The sequence below is a fragment of the Xiphophorus hellerii genome, chromosome 3, assembly GCF_003331165.1.
Source record: "Xiphophorus hellerii strain 12219 chromosome 3, Xiphophorus_hellerii-4.1, whole genome shotgun sequence".
In the NCBI taxonomy this organism is placed as follows: domain Eukaryota; kingdom Metazoa; phylum Chordata; class Actinopteri; order Cyprinodontiformes; family Poeciliidae; genus Xiphophorus; species Xiphophorus hellerii.
Genome location: NC_045674.1, coordinates 18,656,495 through 18,675,972, shown reverse-complemented (window position 1 = coordinate 18,675,972; position 19,478 = coordinate 18,656,495). Strand labels below are relative to the sequence as shown.

Genomic DNA, 19,478 nt, shown 5'->3' with positions numbered 1-19,478 from the left:
GTTTGCACACGCTATAATGCAAAAAGGCAAACAGGAGGTTGGTTCTGTTTTGTGTAAATCTAAAAAAAAAAAAGCACCAGAAAACACTCTCTTAAAGATGTACCACTTAATTGAAGTTTAAACTCTATACAATGTCTGTTCCACAAAATAGCAGTAAATGACTCAGAATAGAGTAAACATGGCTGAAACCAAGTCATTATTCATACCCAAGGAGGGAGCCTCTAGGATAAACATCTCAACATTGTGGGTGTGCTGATGCAAAGTCATCAGTGAGAATACATTTAAAATGAAATTTAAAAAATTCAGTTACAATAAGTCTCTAGAAGCCTTCATTTCACCATCACTGTTGGAAATCTAATAGTGTTTCCACTTCTACACAGTTTGAGATGAACAAACAGAAAAAAACCCCAACAGAAAGTAAATATTGGTACTCGATCTGTAAATGTATAACAAGCATCCAATCCTAAATACCCATGCCATTTCACTTTGAAAGACTAACACATTATGTCTTTTGTAGACCAGGAAAATCACTGTATAATGTGCTCAGTGGACCAAAAGGTCACTTTGCTAGTCTGATAAAATTAGGCTCAAATGTCTGGACGAGTTACAGTAACAGTGGTTGGCTAAGCTAGACAAAATAAATCAGCTAGCCACACAGAGAGCCACCAAGGGGGACCAGAGTGAAGGGCAACAGGTGGCTGTCAACTTATAGAGAAAGAGGGCCATCATCCACTTAGAGTCTGTCTATCTCTCCCCAGGCTCCACTAAGCTCAGCCAGGCACCAGCAGGGGACAGAAGGATCCACACTAGAGGGGGTTTCAAACAAATATTCACAACCACAGCCATATTGAACTCGTGACCTGTCGTGAAATCAACGACAATCCGTCAACAAGATGATCAATTACAGCATTGTTTTAAAAAAAGCTTTGAATATAAAATAGCTCCACAGTATCACTTACGTAGTTAGCATCTAAACTCTCAGAAGAAAAGAAACCCTGAAGTTATCCACATAAGCAAACCTAATCTCTCTCTTAATCCTTGTGTATGTCACTAATTCTTTGATCAGTTGTCATATTTTAGGAAAGGACACAAGACTGGCGCATCCTCGGCTCCAGTCAAACATCTGACTCAGATCATGTTGACCTAATTTAAATAAACCCTGTCTAGGTGGATTTTACCTCAAGTGAAATTTGACAGTCTGCAGCTTAATAACCTTTGCAGATTTTGAGTTATTTTTGCACTTCAAGCCAGCAGGAGGGGTGTGTGTTTAAGAGAAAATATTCTCCTCCTTACTGTGCTACTGCTGCAGACATTATGTGTCAGTAATAAACTCTGTGAGTTAATTACTTTTTAAAAGCTTGTTTAGTCACTTTATATGACAAAATAACATTAAATAAGGTAGCAAAACAAATAGCACCCACTTATCAGCACTGTATTTCCAGAAAGAGGCGGAACAAGCACGTCAGTGTAGTTAAACCGAAATCTGAAAGCCAACATCTGAATCAGATTGGACGCACGTGTGTCTGTACACATGCCGCCGTGTGTGCGTGTTTGCATGTGTTTCCACTCAGCTCTTTGTGCTGGTTCCCTCACATTACTCAAAAAAACACAGAACTCTCTTTGGCTCATGCCACTGCTCTGTTGTTTAGTATGTTGTGGAAGTGCTGTTAATTGTCACACAAATTAAGGCCCTGGGCCCCATCCCACAACTGCCACTGTTTAAGTTCAAAAAGGATGCAGAGGAAGCAATGTGCTGCTAAAAAAGGTAATTAAAGCTCATATTATGTTCATGTGTGATATGAACAGATTAGGGTGGAGTTTATTACTTACCAATGCAGGCATGAACTCTGACTGAAAGCTGCGAACGAAGAATGATGCTGTGTTTCTTGCCCCTCCTGCAAAGAAAAAAAAGAAAGTGCTAACAATTTGTGTTTAGGTTATCAAAATAGAGATGCAGAAAAAAATAAAGATTGTGTGTAAAATTGGACAATTTTCAGTTTGATAAGCATTCAAAGGTGATCAGCTAGTCAAAAACTCATCCAGATCTATTCCCATCCAGAGAGCACCTTCAAAACTAAATTGAGTTTCAGTACGGCTGGTCTACCTATCTAGACCAGCCGTTTAGTGAGGATGCTGATAAAAGAACGTTCTAAGCTGGCTATTTTCAGCATCTGTGAAACGCTTTCCAATGAAATCAGTGGAAGACCAAAGATTTAACTCTCCCGCAGTGACTCTTTGGAGGACCATGGCAGATTTCGCAATCGGACAACAGGGAAGTGATGGAGATGGCCCATTAGCCTGTCAGCTCCCGAAACCACACAAAAACAATCCTTGTATAAGCACACACGGGGTCAGTGTGACCCACCAGGACTACACACAGGGTAAAAAACTTGAGTGTTCCAATGAATCCCCTCTCTTTGGACTGTGAGATGGTTAAGAGCCTAATTAAAAGGAAACTTGCTATGCTATATGCTCTGTGGAAAATGCCTGCTTTTCATTCATGCTATGAGGGATTCAAAACTTATAGCCAACATATCTGACACATAGGCCCCTAATATTAATGACTAGTAAGAACACGAAGGTTAAAATAAAATGTATTAAGTGTTGTTCTTGTGTCTTCTACTACAGCTTCTGAAGTTCTTGTACAATAATGCAAAATGGGCCTTACAAACTCAAAACCATGGAGAACATTTTCAAAAATACATCAAAAAAGCTAGCTAGTCAAACTGATACTGAGAACTTAGGATTTAATTTTAGCTCATTAATCTGTAGACTTCTGGCTTGAAAGATATATATACAGGAGATGGTTTGATTTTATCTCTAAATGTGCTTATTTTCAAAAAGCTGCGATATACATTTTCTCCCGACATTTGTATTTTGGTCATAACAACACACCAAACTGGGAAAAATTCCTTTCCAAAACAGAAAAAAGACAGGAGGACCTTGGAGGTCATCTCCTCCCTCCCTGTGTAAATGGAAATGTGCCAAGAACCAATCACCATCCTGTCAGCTGCTTACAATAGCTGAATGAATCTAAAACAAAGACAGCAACAAAGAACCTCGATTCAATTCAGTTATCATTAGAAAAGTGTTTTTGCTTCAAGAGAGATAATCTTGCCATTTTAGGAGGTTCCTCTGCTGTGTGGAATAAACAGAAGTCTGAAAAATCTGCTGAAGGATAAAGTTGAAGCTCTTACTTTTTTTTTTTTACTGTTTGACACCTTAATTACCAGACAATTACTTATGACTTTCCAACATCTTCCCTCTTTCTGTGTTACTAGGGTACACTATTAATTGTTTGAAATGCTTCTAGTTTGGCTCACGATGCATCAAGAAGTTGATTGGTAATCCAAATCAATCGATTTTAGCTTGACCAATTACAAGACAATCAGAAAATTTAAAATGTTTTCTTCTTTCATTGTAGTTCCTCTTTACCAACAGAAACTTGTTTTTTCATTACTTTTCCATTTCACACTTGCTGCTGTGGCCAAGTTGCCTTCAACTTTTTTCTATAAGCAAACAAGTCAACTGACACTGGGAGTAAACTAGTACTTGGGAAATTGAGTTCAGAAAAGTTGTTGATTTTTTTTTTTCTTTCTTACTTCTGAAAAAAAGTTTACAAAAGCCTAAATTGGAAATTGGTCAGAATTGTCTTATTGATTAATGTCTAAACTGACATCTAAATGCAGCAGATCTCCATAGCCAGCTTTGAATTTTGCTGTTCAAGTCCACTCCGTTGTTTCTTTGGATGATAGATTGTGCCCTTAACCTCCCAAATATCTAAAGAAACCACAAACAAATCAGCTAGACACCAACACAGACAAGAGCACAGCAGGTATAACTGCACAACAACCCCCTCCTTCACACCACTGACAAATGGGCTTCTATGGTTGTGTGGTTGTTCAGGCTGGCTCAGGGCCAACGGCAGCCTGTTCTGGACCAGGAGTGGGTTTGACAGTCAAAGAAAAGGCTTGGCAACAAAGAAAGAAGCTCATACTAATGCTGTGTCACAAACAGGCAGCGTTGGAAGGCAGACAAAACAGATTTTGTACCCCCGACTGATCAGCATTAAACTGCTCTGATATTATTTACAAAATGGAATTATAAGTCAGAGAAAGCCTGCCTATACTCACTATTTTTCAAATATAGCATCCTGCAAAAGGCAGAAGCAATACAGGAGCAACATCTGTCAACATAGGCCTTCCCCGGTGAGATGAGACAGCAAACAGGAACGTAATCCACTGTGATGCTGTCGAGGTAAACGGGTAACTAGAGCCATTTTGTCACGAATGCCTGCTTTCTCTCTGCAACAGGATATCTGATCTTTACAAAGACCTGAGTCTGCACAGGCCGATATTCTCATTATCAAATTAACCAAACATGCATAGAATATAAGTGGGATTTTAAAGTACACCTCCAATGAACATAAATATGAAAATTCAACAATGTTGTACAGGGAGGCCTCCAGATTCATATTCTCACTATACAACTTTTAAGAAAATTAAGAGATAGGATAGGCATGATGCTATATAAGCAATCTAAACAAAGGAAACCTCTGAGATACAATTCCTAATAACAGTTTAACAAAAATCTGAAATACTGTATGTCATCCCTCAATGAGTTACACTCAATATAGGCATCAACCAAGACAATGACAAAGATGTAAGATGAATAAGTTTCATCTTACATAAATTTAAATTTTTTTCTTTACTGGACAAAATGCATTTTTTTTCTCTCCCAAGATAAGTTTATGTTTATTGGAATCATCTGTATATTTCATGTGACATAAAATACAACTAAGCTAAGATTTAAAAACCCTCAGTTCAAAGCAGTGACACAGGGGTAAAGCATGAAATGCCTGTACAGAGGCGTCAGTCCTATGTGGCTGTCACAGGTTTGAGTCCAAGCAAAAATTTTGTATTTATTTGCAGAAAATGAGAAATGGTCAAAAAAGATGCAGTGCTTTCACATCTCAAATAATGCAAAGAAAACAAGTTCATATTCATTTAGAAACAATACTAATGTTTTAACTCAGGATGAGTTAAATCAATATTTAACTCTTATTCCATGGTCATTCATTATGGAATCACTATGAGGTTTTCAATGGGTTTCAGTGCAGTGGTCTCTTATTTTTTTCCAGAGCTGTTTTTAAATTGTAGATGTAAAATACGAAAACACAACATTGGTTGGGTTATTTAGATTTTTACATAGAGGGTTTTTATTTTTGTGCATATTTTAACATGTGTTTTATCTGTCATTCACAAGGGGCTGCTGCAAGACACAGCTTTCCTGGTCACGACTTTGAATATGAAATTTCTTAAATTGCAAACATATGAAATGACCAGCACCATCACTTTGTGCCTCTGTTAAAAAAAACACAGCAAACTAGACAGTCAAATTTGTGACTGCGGCAGACTTTATTCCTTGATTTCCTTGACAAAATACCTTTAGCAGGAAGGAACTGGTACTACATTGTCATGAGTACATGAACTAGTTCAATATGATTTTTAAATAAAGTGACTGTCAATTCACGCAGCCATGTTCTGTCATAATAGCAACATCATTTTATAAACTTACTTCTAAATGTGTCTGATAATAACATTTTACTGTGAAGCCCAGTATATTTACTTAAGGTTATCATTCAGCAACAACCTTATTATCACCCCATGTCTATTATGGATGAACTAATTATATTGCCAGTGATAAAAAAAAAAAAATGCCAGCTTACCTCTGATTGGCTTTCATTACCAAAAGTTCAAATGTTGACAAATTTCATATAATGGTTAGTAGATTCATAATTCCCACTTTTTTTTTCAATCTATAAACACGTGACGGTCCAACTTTTTTATTTTTTGTTTTTCTTAGTTTACTATAAACATCATAAAATCTTTGTATTATATTGCTAAGAGAGAGAAAAATAAATCTCTGCCAGTTAAAGGCTTGAGCGGTGCACTTACATTTATTTGTTTAATTATCTGAGTACACTTTTAAAAACAATATAATATTTATGTTCCCCATCTCTATTCAGAGAAGGTTATGCTACAAGCTTATAATGGTAAGATACCTTTAGTGTATAAAACGGCTAACCACTTGATTCCAGGTTTTAATTAAATTAAAAAAACAATAATTAACTCAAATAGTCAATTGCTGTGTCAATCAACTGCTACAGGCAGAAACTGGGCCAACATGCTTTGTTTTCTGTAAGGTTCCTTCACTTCTTTCTAGGTTGCATCTTTAGTAAAGTTTATAGCACTGACTGGACATGGGCATGTCTGCCCAGTCTAAACTCTCTGGCTTTATCTAAGAGAGCACTACTGGTCCTGTTTATGAAACACAAAATGTGTACCCAGAAAGTGAACACACACTCTTGGACTGCAGTTAAGCCAGATCTTCCCCTCAAAGACCAATTAATGCGAGACCAGAAGGCCCCACAGTGGTCTACTGACTCAGCATTTCTTACCAAAGAAACTCCTGCATCCGTGTCCACCAATGGACCACCAGCATCTGATCTACTCAGGTTAAGTTCTAATTTATAAGACAGACCGACTTTATGCTTTGGTAACATTTACACATGCACAGAAAAAAAGCCATCATTTATAAGATGGCTTTATATTGTCAGCAATAGTCTTTAACTACAAAACACAGATAGTGAAATAATAGTGCTTTAACTCTCTGTGTAAAGTTTAGCTGCAAGATTGACAAATTCTCTGGTTATTTTCAGATGCACATTTCTCCCTTAAATGAAAATCCTGTGTGTGCTGAGAGCAGTGTCCAAGTCGGTCAGAAAAAAATTGTTGGAAAAAAGCGAAAGCAGAGCTCTCCTATGAGAAATGAACGGATATAATGAGAAACTGAATATTTGAGGCCTGCAGAGCTCGAACAGTTAGATTTTAATATGCCTGCCTTTTAAACGCTTGTCAAACACATCAAAAAACAGGCAATAAAACTAAGAAAAGTATTTTCAGCATAAAATTGTTGGCTTTTGCATTTGAATTACGCACACCAGTGAAATGCTATAAGCTGGAATACACACACACACTGCACCAAAATAAAATATTCCATGCCAAATCAATTATGTAGTCACCAACTGCTCTGATCTTCTGAGGACAATCAAGGGAGTGGAGTCTTTCCTTAAGGACTTAAAACTTAACAAATAATCCGCCAATCAATGTCACAAATGTCAGCAAAATCCTTGAATGTATCTCAACATTAGTCAGTTCAATAGTTAATCAACATCATCATGGCCAGTTACACTGGAAGTACTCCAGCTGCCTAGTTTGTCCTTCAGAAGAAATAAAACTTCATAAATGCCTCAAAGGCAATGACATGCAAAAGTATTTTTACCCTTTGAACTTGTCCACATCGTCATGTAACAATGAACTTTATGTATTTTACTTGTAACATATGTGGTAAATCAAGAGAGGTGGAGAATAATGGTAAAAGGAAAATGTGAAAAATGTGGCATACCCAAAAAATAAATTATAACCAAACCTTTTACCTTCAGAAGTCCCTTATTTGTAAGCAGAGTTCACCTCTGTATAATCTAAGCTCAGCATTTAGAAAACATTATTTAACAAACAGCATCAGGAAGATCAAGGAATGCACCAGAGACGACACAGAGAAAGTGGCGAAGACGTTTAAGTTATATAGCAATGTGTCAAGCTTTGACAATATTAGTAAGCACTGTTCAATCTGAATAAATTAGGTTTGTTTTCACAGCAAACCTAATAACACATGGATCTCCACCAAAACCAAAAAAGTAGGCAAGGAGAGCATTAGAGAAGCACATCCATGGTTTCTTTGGAGGAGTTGCACAGATCCATAGCTCAATCAAACACAGATATATCAAACACATCATCATCATCAGGTGACATAAGAAAGTGGAAACATCAGGATGTGGTGATGTATTTGTTCAACATTGTCAGGTAAGAGTTGATAGGAAGATAGAGCTACATACAAAACAAAACTCTACAGAACAACAAAAGAAAAACAACCCTAAACAATAGAGTTAAAATCAAAGCACATTATTGTGACAGAACAGATGAATAAAAGTCTATACCTAAATCTAGTTTAGGATCTGTTGTTCCTGGACACTCCATCTAATCTAAAAAAACAATGGGTAGAAGCCTCTAGATGTGCAAAGTTGGTAGAGATATACTCCAAAAAATTCAACTGTACCAACAGATAGTTTTTTTTAAAAAAGCATTCACTAAAGCAAATAAGACCTGCATTTTCTTTAAGAGTCCTGGAAATGCATTGATTCAGTCTTTCGCGGCTGCAAAATTTTAATAACAAGATAACTACCTAAAGACAGAAATGCCTCAGCACGTCTTGGCAAACTGGTCAGTTAATAACTTGAAGAGAAGCTGCATCAGTGATTAGGCGGGAGGGTGAATGTACAAGTCACAACTTTCTGTAGCCAAGCTACACAACATGGTGTGGAAGTGATTAAGGCCCTTAAGCTACCATGACATGGATATCTCCTGGCTCTGCAGCCCTGTGTCAGAGGATCATACTTTAATCTGATTGTAAAGACACTAAGTATGACACAGGCGCCTCAGGAATGTAACCTGTCGTTAATATCAATTGCACATGGATCCAATTGCCAATAATCAAGAAGGTTCAGGAATGTTTTCAGTTGGTAGATAACTAGGAGGAAAAGAATAATGACATCATTTTGCTTAGGTTAGTGAAGCTGGTTGCTTTACAGTTCACTTTTTCAAGTACTCTGAATATTTTCTGACATTTTGAGTGATTGAAAAACAGAAAGAGTTAATAAAAAAATTGAGAAAATAAAGGTGAAGTGTTTTATTACACCAGTTTGGCATTATTATCATGAGATCAAAGTGTGCTGAACTGCAGGAGGTAAATTCCCGGGCACATTACCGCCATAAAAAAAAACAGTAAGCAGAACTAACCATTATTTTTCACTAAATAATTGGCCAACCACCTTTACCCCCAGCCTCCTCTGATTTAATGACCTACATCCATACTACCACCTCATGCCAGCTGGCATGACACAATCCCTGGCAGCCTCGGCCTTTGACGCGAGAAGAAGTGGACCGCTTTAACCTCACAGCTCTCTGTAACCTCCTCATAAGCTCCCAACAATTTCAGCTGGAACTGGGAACGGACGGCACTCTCGATGTCCAACAGAAACACCAGGGCTGGGAGCCGCTTATGAATTCCAAGTTAGACAAATAAATCCATACATGTTTGCGGTACAGCTAACCAGGAACTCTCATGCCAACCTTTGGTTTGTGAACATCTAAGGTGGGCAGAGCATATACCTAGCATGCTCTACCATTCATGTAAAACATATGGAGTCAATAAAGTGAAAGGCCAAACAAAGTGCATGAAACTGAAATTAAACTAACACAATTTAGAATCTCAATTTCGTTGTCTGTCCCCAGGAGTCATGTTAATGCAAAGTGTAGTTTTTTGTATCAGGCAGACTTTTCAGCAAAGGAAAATATTAGGCGCTTGCTACAACTGAAGTGTAGAACTGTGTGTACCTCGGTGATCTAATGAAAAACAGTGTCAATGTAAAAGAGATCAGAGTGGTTACTCATAAGACAAACCAACAACCTAAGTGGTTTAGAATACGTCACTGCTGCCACACGATAAAGGACGCCAAGCGCTATAAAAGACATGGAAAAAGTTAGACCTCTGGTATGTAGCAAAAAGATGCAAGAGCTGCAGTCACACGGTTTCCTATCCTGACATGTATGCTGGGAATTTTAGGAAACAAGTACTGTCACATCTTTTAAATCTGGATTGCTTTTGATGTGCTGCCTATTTGAATTCAAACCACTCAACAGCATCAGTGTTAGGTTAATTTTGTCAAGATGTTACCATCTTGTTTTTTGTTGTTGTTTTTTTTACCAGATTTGACGATCAGCAGTCCATCTGGGATTGAAATTTCAATGTCCTGTTCAAGTAGTAATTATTTGATGAATTAATCTGAAAGTTAGCCTTGCTATCAGTTTCACTTTCAGTTTCAAGCACCTGCAATGCCATCTCAAAGTAAGTGACTCTCAATCTTCATAAACTGAGTATCTGCAGTATATAGTGTTGAATGTGACTGAATGATGTTATTTTTTGTCATTTATATAACATTTGTGAAGTAGATTTGTAAAATCTCTTGTAAAGCATGCATGTGAGAGTTGTGACATTAACGTTCTAAAATATCCATTTAATCTGTAGCAGCGTCGCCACATTGATAATCAGACCTTGCATACTACAATAATTAATTCACGAAAAGGTAATCTGGAGCACAATTTACCTTTGGCATCCAGTCTTCTTGCACCATGAGCATACAAGGCAGATATACAGTACATCTGCATCTTCATATGCATCTCAACAATAGTAAGATGCAGCTACAGACTTTATACACTTTCCCATATCTATGAAAGTATGCCATTTGAACTCTGAAAAGAAGAACATATCTGTGTTCATACTAGTTTTGGGACACACACAGCCATAACATCCCACCCAGAGGCATACAGTTAAACTGTACTGAACTGAAAAGAAGATTGTAATTTCTTTGAAAATCACACCATAATATGAATAGGTGTCTCGTGTTCTTCTCGTCTGTGAGAATTATATATGAAAGTTCTCACAAACAAGAGAACTTTCGTGTCTATGACAAGAAAGTTTCTCAACATACTTATATTTTGACCCCCGTTTTGAGGAAGTTTGTTTTTTCACTTTTTAGTAAAAAAAAATCTGGACACTAGAACATAAAGAATCATTTACAACAATTTTGAAGTAGATGGTATTTTGAGGTCACCAATGATTTTAATCAATTCTTACCAACAATGATAAATGTAAATATAAACCCAACATCCAAAATCTGTGCATTTCTTCAAGTTTCCTGTGAGTGATTATTAATGTGTACATGGTTGTGTAAGAGAAGAGTCATTGAATTTTACTAAGGATCTAAAACAAAGGCAAAATGATTAGGGATTTAACATGTTGGACTGTCTGTAGCATCATATATTATCATTTAGTATTACAAAATCAGTCTCTATGTATAATGTGCTCTATCTTTGAGATTTCCAAAGGGAGTAAACATTTTCCAATCCAGTAGTTGATAGACAGAGGTTAAAATGTCAAAGAGATACATTTTAGTAACTTTTCTGCAGCATGTCCCACCAAATAGTGTTGTTGTCAGTGCAAAATGGTACAGCTTACTATGGTGCATAGACCAATTTTAAAAAGTATCGGATTATTGAACTTCCGACTGACCAGTCACCTTTTAGGAGCAATCCACCTGACGATCATCCACTTGTACCTAACATGTACTAAGTGCATCTCTAGCACAACTTTCTAGTAGACCCCAGGGACGGCAACTACTACTCTCCTCCTCAGGGTTGAAGAGATGACGGTGTGAAATGGGAAATTTAAATTCAACTTGCTATCAGATCTAATTACATTGAACATTTTTAGCAAGAAGCACTGTTCCTAAATATGATTCAAAATAGCGTCTCATTGATTTTCAGAGTCAAGAAGGCATTCTGATTTTAAGCAGGCTTTTACTTGTAAAAGGGTGGAATCATTAAAGACTTTTAGACCTTGCCTTTTTTTAATAAACAAATCTAATGCCCTTGCATGAGCGGGAAGCAGAACTCATTCAGCTAATGCCTGGAAAACGAATTTTTGAGTAATTCATACAGTTTGGTTTTATTACCATTAAAATCACTGTAATTGGATCAGATTAGCCACAGAAATACAGCAAGAATGACATTAACGTATGTCCCCATAACCAACTATAACAATTCCTTCTTATCGGATCTGAATTGCAGTCTCTCTCTCTTAAACAGTAATCATATTGCAGTGATTATGGTTGACTGTAAAAGCTGGGAGATATTTGGGTTGTTTTTAAAGCCAGACTTCTGTAATCAGCAATTGTAAGTAAGTTACTCTTGAATCATTCTTTTATATATATTTCTCTGGGTTGACAGCTAATTTAAAGCATGAACAATTGATTCCGGGAAAATCAGAGTCTGGCGTGTAATGTATATTACTGTATCCACCTGCTCGGTAGGGCCAGAAACTCTTGTATTTTCAGCTTTGTCTGGCATCTGTCCGACACAGAGCTTTTGAAGTGGAAGGAGTATACGACCAACTTTTTCTTTTTTTTTTTTTTTTTTTACTGCAGTGTTCAAGTTTATTTTAGTCTACAACTTCAGGCCAGTAATGGAGAGTGTTTCTCATTCTGTGTGCTGTTTACAGCCTCTTTCTTCTTTTTTTTTTCTTTTTGGTGTTTCCAAGTTTTGGCGATAGCAAAGGAAAAAGTTAAGCAACAGACAGAGAAGGATGCGATTGTTATCTTACCCTCCATCCTCCTGAAAACCCTCCAGTTCATCCTTCTGCTCTGCCAGCGTAGACTCCAAATCCAAATAGCTTCCATTATGGGACAGCTGGAGGGCGCAGTCATCCGGCTAAGCATGCAACCACACACACACACACACACATAAAGAGGTTAGATTTAACCAATGCAATTTTGATCCATTCTCATTAGGTAAAACAAGTGACACCAAAACCCAAAGAAAGCTAAACTGAATGAATATATTACATTAACACTGTACTTATAATAAGACATGACAAGATGGTTCTTTTATCAGCTCATGTCAGAGCTCTTCGGCGATAAACACAGTAAAGCTATGAAGGGTCAGAGCTGCTTTTCTGTCTGCTGTCTCTTATCTCTCTGCTCCAACCCCCACCATGTCCGATAAACTATCATCGAGCGCGATGATTTCACAGTGAGGGTATAATTCATCTGGTCCTTAAAGGTTGTCATCACCCGACTCGGGTCAAGGAGATGAAGAATGAGAGCGTCTGTTCACTTGTCTGCTTGACCTCTAAATTGAAGATATTAACCTATTTATATTGGAGGTCTGTCGGCTCCGCAGGACCCCGGCTCCAGCAGTGAAGCAGAACACAGGAAAACAAATACCATTAAAAGAGTCCAAACATTTGATTTCAGGAGCAGAGACTTGGCACTGCTCCACTGCACTAACACTCTGGGTGTCTAAAACAACATGTAGTATGGGTAGATCTGTTCGCTCTGCTTCGTAATGAAACACAAAGGAGGAGAGATTTGAAGGCAATCTCCAACATCTTTTTTTATAATGAGCAACATGTGTAGTAAATACGTAACATGTAGGATTTCTTACAACAGTCCATTTACTCCCAGGCTGATGCACTACCACTTCCTTCCTTCATTCTGTACGTGACAGTAACTTCATTAAACATGATGGAGCATCACAGGAAGAGACTTTGTGGCTTTGAAGTGTTCAGCCACTCTGTTTGCATTACTGCACTCTAAGACTGTGTCAAATTTTGGAACTGAGACAAAACATATGGTTAGATGGGATAGCTCTCAATCCCCCCCTACCCTCCTTCTGACTTTTTTTTCTGATTCAGAGCTGCAGTCCCCTCTACTCATTGGTTCAGCAGATAATGATGTGAAAATATCCTTAAAACAAAAAAGATATTTTATTTCAGTTGCCAATTTTTTTATTCAAATTAAATTATCTTATTAAGTAGATCATAGAGAGTAGAATATTTAATTTAGTAATCCTTTAATATCCATTCAGTGTGTTTATTTATGCTAATGCAAAGGGTGAACATCCATTCGCCTAAGCCACTCTTTAGGAAGGACAAGAAACCATGCCATAAAAGTAAGTCAAATGTATGTGGATGTGAAGTCATTAAAAAAATAACTGCTTGCCTACACCTACCTGTATGTGAAGTCAGAGCAACAATAAAAAGTTTTTGAAGAAAAAAAGAACAGGGTTGCATAAAATTTATTGAGCTATTGCACATAGTCAGGAAGATAACAAAGGCCAGAAATTAAAAAATGGAAAAAGAATATTGCGTTCTTGGGTTCATCAGGTCATCATGGCTCATGTTATGTACCTGAGAGTTGATGGCTTGAAAGACATGGCAGATGTAAAAATGTAGTCTTCTAAAAGACATTAGACCTTTAACTGGACTTGTCCTCTGATCAAAAGGACCAGACAAGAAATGAGCTGGGAAAATTGTTGAAAATATGTTGTATAATAATAATAATAATGTACATAAACCATTCATATTTGCCAAACTACAAAAACAGGCAACATAGTTGGAATTGGTACTTTGTGTTAAAGCTTTTCTACAGTTTGTCTCTCAGAGCTGTAACTTGGTAACCCTACTACTTAAGGTTACTGATGATTGGAAAAAAGTTATGGGATAATGGGCATGTTTGACTTAAAACAGGATTTGTGTTTGTAGTATATGGAATAATCGATTTAAAACTAAATACTTTACTTTTTATGATTTTATTCTGCTGCAATAACTGGCTTTTGCAAATGTTGAACAGGATTCAAAACAGTTATTTATCTGGTCTTTATTTTTATTTAAGAAATAAACTAGCATCAAAAAGTATGAATGCCAACTTTTTCCAAAGATGATGCAACAGAACAAAATAACTTTAAAAAAATTAGTTATTCGTGAGTGCTTTTTTAAAGACTGGATCAGATATAGAAAGTCACAGGGAGACAGAAAGAAAAGAGGAAAAACAAGCCCATCAAAGCAAAGGATGTAAGATTATATGACATTAGAGACAATCCAAGCATAAAGCATTCAAACAAACCTGGTAAATTTATGACTTTGGTTTTCTACAGTGGCATTAATATAAAATGCAATGCTAAAAATAAGAAACTAATTCCCATTACCCCATACTGAACTACCAAAAAAACTTGGTTGTATTTTATTGAATCCAGGTCTTTATGCCCTTTACCTGTGCATTACACTCCAAGAACTCAATGAACCGAACAGAAAACAAGAGCAAAACCTTTGCTGTCTGTTTTTTCACTCTGTATTACCTTAAATAGACAAAGCACTGAATCAGTCCTGCAGCTGTAACCAATAATTACCCAACTGTGGAACCAATAAATGACTAGCAGACCGACAAAAAGCAAAGAGGCAAACTCAAAGATTTCTGTTTCTCTATGTATCCACACTTTCACTAACACTCTTAACTCTCTTATATTTCCTCATTATAGAATCAGCCTGGATTACTCATCACAGTTATTGGTACACAAGTAATGCAAGGCCAGGGTGGTGCGCTTAATTGTCCCTAGTCCAAGAATCAGAAGGAATGCAGGTCACAACTTATCAGAAACAGGGATTTGTTTGGCTGTCGCCTGCCCAGGACTTGAACCCACAGTAGCACTGCGATGGCCAAGTCCAGAGAAGTAACCGCAAGTGCTCTGCTCGCACTGAGGTCTGGCCTCTCCCTTCAACAACCATGCTGTGGTCCACTGACCAGAGAGGCAGTGCAGGGAAAAATGACTAAAAATAAACACCATGCAATTTCCAATTTAAACCTTCTATCACACTCCAGTTTTTTATTGAAGCAAGGAGAGACATCTAGAAGCAAACACCGTCGACTAAGCACACCGTATGCACACGCCTGCATACGTGTACTGCCTCTGTAGTGGCTACCTTGCACATCTGTGTTTGCAAAGTGCAATGAACTCTAAGTCACACCAGATGAAATCCAGAAATCTCCTTCATAAAGCTTTTGATGAAGCCACTTGGGGTCTTCTTTTGAAGGCATGTGACACCAAAGCACACCTGATGCATGAATGAGAAACCACAACAGTAATCTGAAGTTCCTGTCAGGCACAGTGTTGGACAATGCATTCTTTTGAAAGGGGCCTTCTGCTGCGACAACTCCTCAAAATGCATAGAGGAGAAAAACCTCAGCTCTGCATGACAATGAGAACAGCAATTCACAGGAGGAACCTGTATTTTAAAGTGTTTTACATAACTTCTCATTTAACACAGCTTCTCATTATGGGGCCAGAAAAAATGCAGAAAAACAATTGTCTCTGAAGTTTAAATTGGTAAAGTCACAGTCCAGAATTGGAATCAAACAGCAGCAGACCAGAAGCGGTATGGCAGAGCTTTGATTTACAGATGCGTGCTAGCAAACACTAAGCACATTCCTTTACTGTGACGCCGATAGGTGTGAAATGAGTCTCGCACCTGAGTTGTGGATCATTGCATCTCCTCCAAAGTTATCCTAGATGCTGTTTGCTCTGACCAGCACCGGCAGGGAAGGTGGGTGAGGTGTCTTGCCCAAGGGTTACAAGGATGAACTCCTACCTCCTAGGCTACTGTCACCCTATTTTTATTTGTAGAAAAAAATGCCATAGCAAGACCACACACTCTGCACCCTACATGTTGACTTTAAGCTTTTCTTCTTCCCAGGTGCTATTCTATGAATAACACAGTCCAATTTAATGCAGGATTAACTACACCCATGCACAGATCTCCAAACTTCAGCTTTAGAAACTGACAGCTCAGAAACAGCACATGCAAGCTGTCTGAATCCCTGGACACCATGTGTGAACAGCACACTATTTATATCAGATTGACCTCTGAGCTCTGGGGCTGAAGGCTTGTTCCTTGAGCCATTTACAGGGTCACTCTTAAAACAAATTCTTTAAAGAATGTAAATCGCAGAACAACTTGCTACATACTGTGACACCATTGTTGTTGCTGAGATAAAGTGAATGAAATTACACCCAAGCAGTAATGCCAATGGATTGAAAACAAAAATTGGGCTCATTTTTAGTACGTCAGTGTTTGTTTTATGTATTTTTCACTGCTACCTTCCATTTGAAATACTTCAAAGTTTCTCTGTCACATCCTGTCAATGGAAGCAAGCTGGCGTCTGAATGTGAAGCAAGCTTGTGGTAATCTACAACCACCCCAAAAGGTTCCATCTCTCCAACTCTGTGTAAACAGTCTGCAATAACACAGATCTGAGAGGACAATGGAAGAACCAAATTACATTTTGAGGTATGTGGCATCCCTATTAAACAAAGATAAAAGCACATTAAAGTATGATAGGTTACGCAGCTATGTTTCATTTGACTTTGAAAGGTGAGTAGGTGATATTGCTTTTCAATGTACTTGAGTCCACATGGTCAAACTAGAAAGCCAAAACAAACATTTCTAAAGATTTTAATGTTGGGAAGCCTTCAAAAGACATAGAAAGAAAAACAAACAGAAAGAAATTGAACTATTCTTGTTGTTTTTCTGATCAAAACAATTGCACCATTCAAAACAAAAACATGTAGGTGATTTCAAGCTATTTAAAAATGGCTATGATATTGTCGAGAGAGAAAAAAATCAAGCTGTTGCAAGATGAATAATGCGAAAAGTATCACCTTGATCCTGAAGATATGTTGAAAGCAGATTGCGGCACAGTCTAAAGAACAAAGTTCGTCAATCTGACAAGGAAATCACATCAACTCTGCCCAGCTGAGCATTTCATCCCAGTCACTGTAACAGGAGCTGTGAAGTCACAGGTATACAATCCTGCACATTCAGTACAGTCTCTGCTTCATTAACAAATATTATGTTTATGAGGAATAAAAAGTTTTCTAGCAATAACAGACTGTGCCTTGCATTGAAACCAGACCTCTACAGTCTTTTTTTAATTTCTTTTACATTTTGTCATGTAACATGTTTGTAATGTTTCTATTAATCTAAAAAGTGTGCATTTCAGTTCTACGAATTCATGCAAGTAACACTAGTAAATCGAGTCCCCAATGTGTGTAAGTTCAGTAACAAAAAAGTCTCAGGATTTTGTTTGAGAACATTAAAGTACCACAAGGTCCAGTGGTACTTTAATGTTCTCCTTGACAGGTCAAGGAGAAAGTTGTAGAGGAAACTTGGTGACTCGCCTAAGCCTAAACCTCCATGCTGGCCAAAAGGAGCGCCAATCAAAGAAGAAGTCAAGAGGTAAATGTTAACTTGGGAAGAGCTGAAGAGATCCATAGCTCTGGTCGAACACTTTGTTGACAGATCAACTATTGGTGAGGCGCACCATAAATTTGGCCTTTTTTTTGGCCACAGTTTGCCACAAAGCATTTAGGAAACACACCAAACACGGGGAAGAATATATTCTGGTCAGATGAGAATAAAGTTAAACCTTTTTGGCCTACATGCTAAATGTGAAGTCTGGAGGAAAATGAACATGGCACATGTCACCATCAATACATCATTCCTTTGGTGATGCACAGCAGTGAAAGCATCATATTTTAGGATGCTTCAAGGATAGGGAAGCTATTCAAATACAAATGCATTTCACACTTCATTTGTGAGGAAAGTTGAAAAGTATTTATTTTCTACTTCACCATGGTGGACTACTTCCTGTCGGTCTGTCAGAGGGTGAATATTTGAGCAAGGTGTTGAATGAGTCCCTTTACTTACAGGTATCCATTTTTGTTATTCAACAAAAAATAACATCTCTAAGTCTAGAAAAAATACATAGAATGTAAACTTTGTTGTTTTACATGTTCAAAATTAATTTATTACCAACAACCCTTCAGAAATAGTAAGAGGTTTTCATTCCTGCATCACTGAGGGTAACTAAGGTAACCACTGTTTGGCTCCATCAACATTTCTGCACCAGGTCCCTTGTTCAATGATCCAGCTTGGTTTGGTAACCTAGTAACCCCATCAGCATGCTTAGGGCAATTGTTGGTTTAAGTAAGAGTGTTCAAGTGTAGCTCAGCTGATTGAAGAATAAGAACACAAGCAATAAATATTTGTATACATACCTTGTGTGGTGCTTTCAGCAGCCTGTGGACTCCAGCTACCTGATTGATCAGAGGAATATCTTCCCTAAAGGTATACAGAGGCGGTCTGGTGGGCTCTGGGAAATTGGTGCTGTTGAAAGGGTCGGTGTCATCTAAGAACTGCACCCTGCATGTAAGCGTAGCCATGATGTATCCATTCAAGGTGATATGAAGTGATCAGAATAGTGGATGCGGCGCTGAAACCTCTGACACCAGCGCAACACTCCTCCTTCACCTTCTCCTTCTCCTCCTCCCGCTGCTGCTGCTGCTGCGGGGGCTGCGAACTACCGGCAGGTTCTCTGCAGTGGCGATCTCCCGCACCCTGTTATCCTTGGAGCTTCCCCATGAGTTTCACACTGCGCAGATGGGGCTGCCGCAATATTTGGTCCGGGATAAGTCGCTGGGAAACCGGACTGGTCAGAGCGCTGCCGAGGCGGACGGAGCGACAATGTCCAAGGGCATTGCAGGCAGACTGCGGTGTTCGGACGGGACTGCTGCACTTGGTGTCTGGTCTGCGAGAACGATGCATAAACTCTGCCAGAGGGATTCAGCAGTCGGACCTCAGCCGGCGGACCCACAAGAGCTCATGTTACAGGCGCAACCGTGACCTCTAGTGGCTAAAATAAAACGTGCAAATAATATCGACTTTGCAGTTGATTTGAATTAGAATGTTCCGTAGCAAAACACTCAAAATATAAAATGTCAATAAATATAACATATCACATTTTGTTTTATACAGCTATTTATTGCATTTACATCCACCAAATTCTAAGTTCTGTTTTAAAGGGAATGCAGGCCAAGTCTGCCTGCATAGCACCATTCATGCAAGGG

The 19,478-nt window shown here is 38.1% G+C and overlaps 1 protein-coding gene across 5 annotated transcripts in view; it reads right to left on the bottom strand.

Annotated features, from left to right (window-relative positions):
- fhod3b (formin homology 2 domain containing 3b) overlaps positions 1-19,238 on the bottom strand; it is a 93,771-nt gene extending 74,533 nt beyond the window's left edge. For 3 of the 5 annotated variants that reach the window (XM_032556385.1, XM_032556392.1, XM_032556401.1), the window contains exons 1-3: positions 18,630-19,236; positions 12,340-12,446; positions 1,831-1,895 (exon numbers count right to left, since the gene is read on the bottom strand). In XM_032556385.1, coding sequence (XP_032412276.1) covers positions 1,831-1,895; positions 12,340-12,446; positions 18,630-18,794 — 337 coding nt within the window. In that variant the 5' untranslated portion in view covers positions 18,795-19,236. Of the gene's footprint in view, positions 1-1,830; positions 1,896-12,339; positions 12,447-18,629 lie in introns of all 5 variants that reach the window. The other 2 variants (XM_032556377.1, XM_032556408.1) reach the window with 2 other exon arrangements.
- Positions 19,239-19,478: the final 240 nt, after the last annotated feature.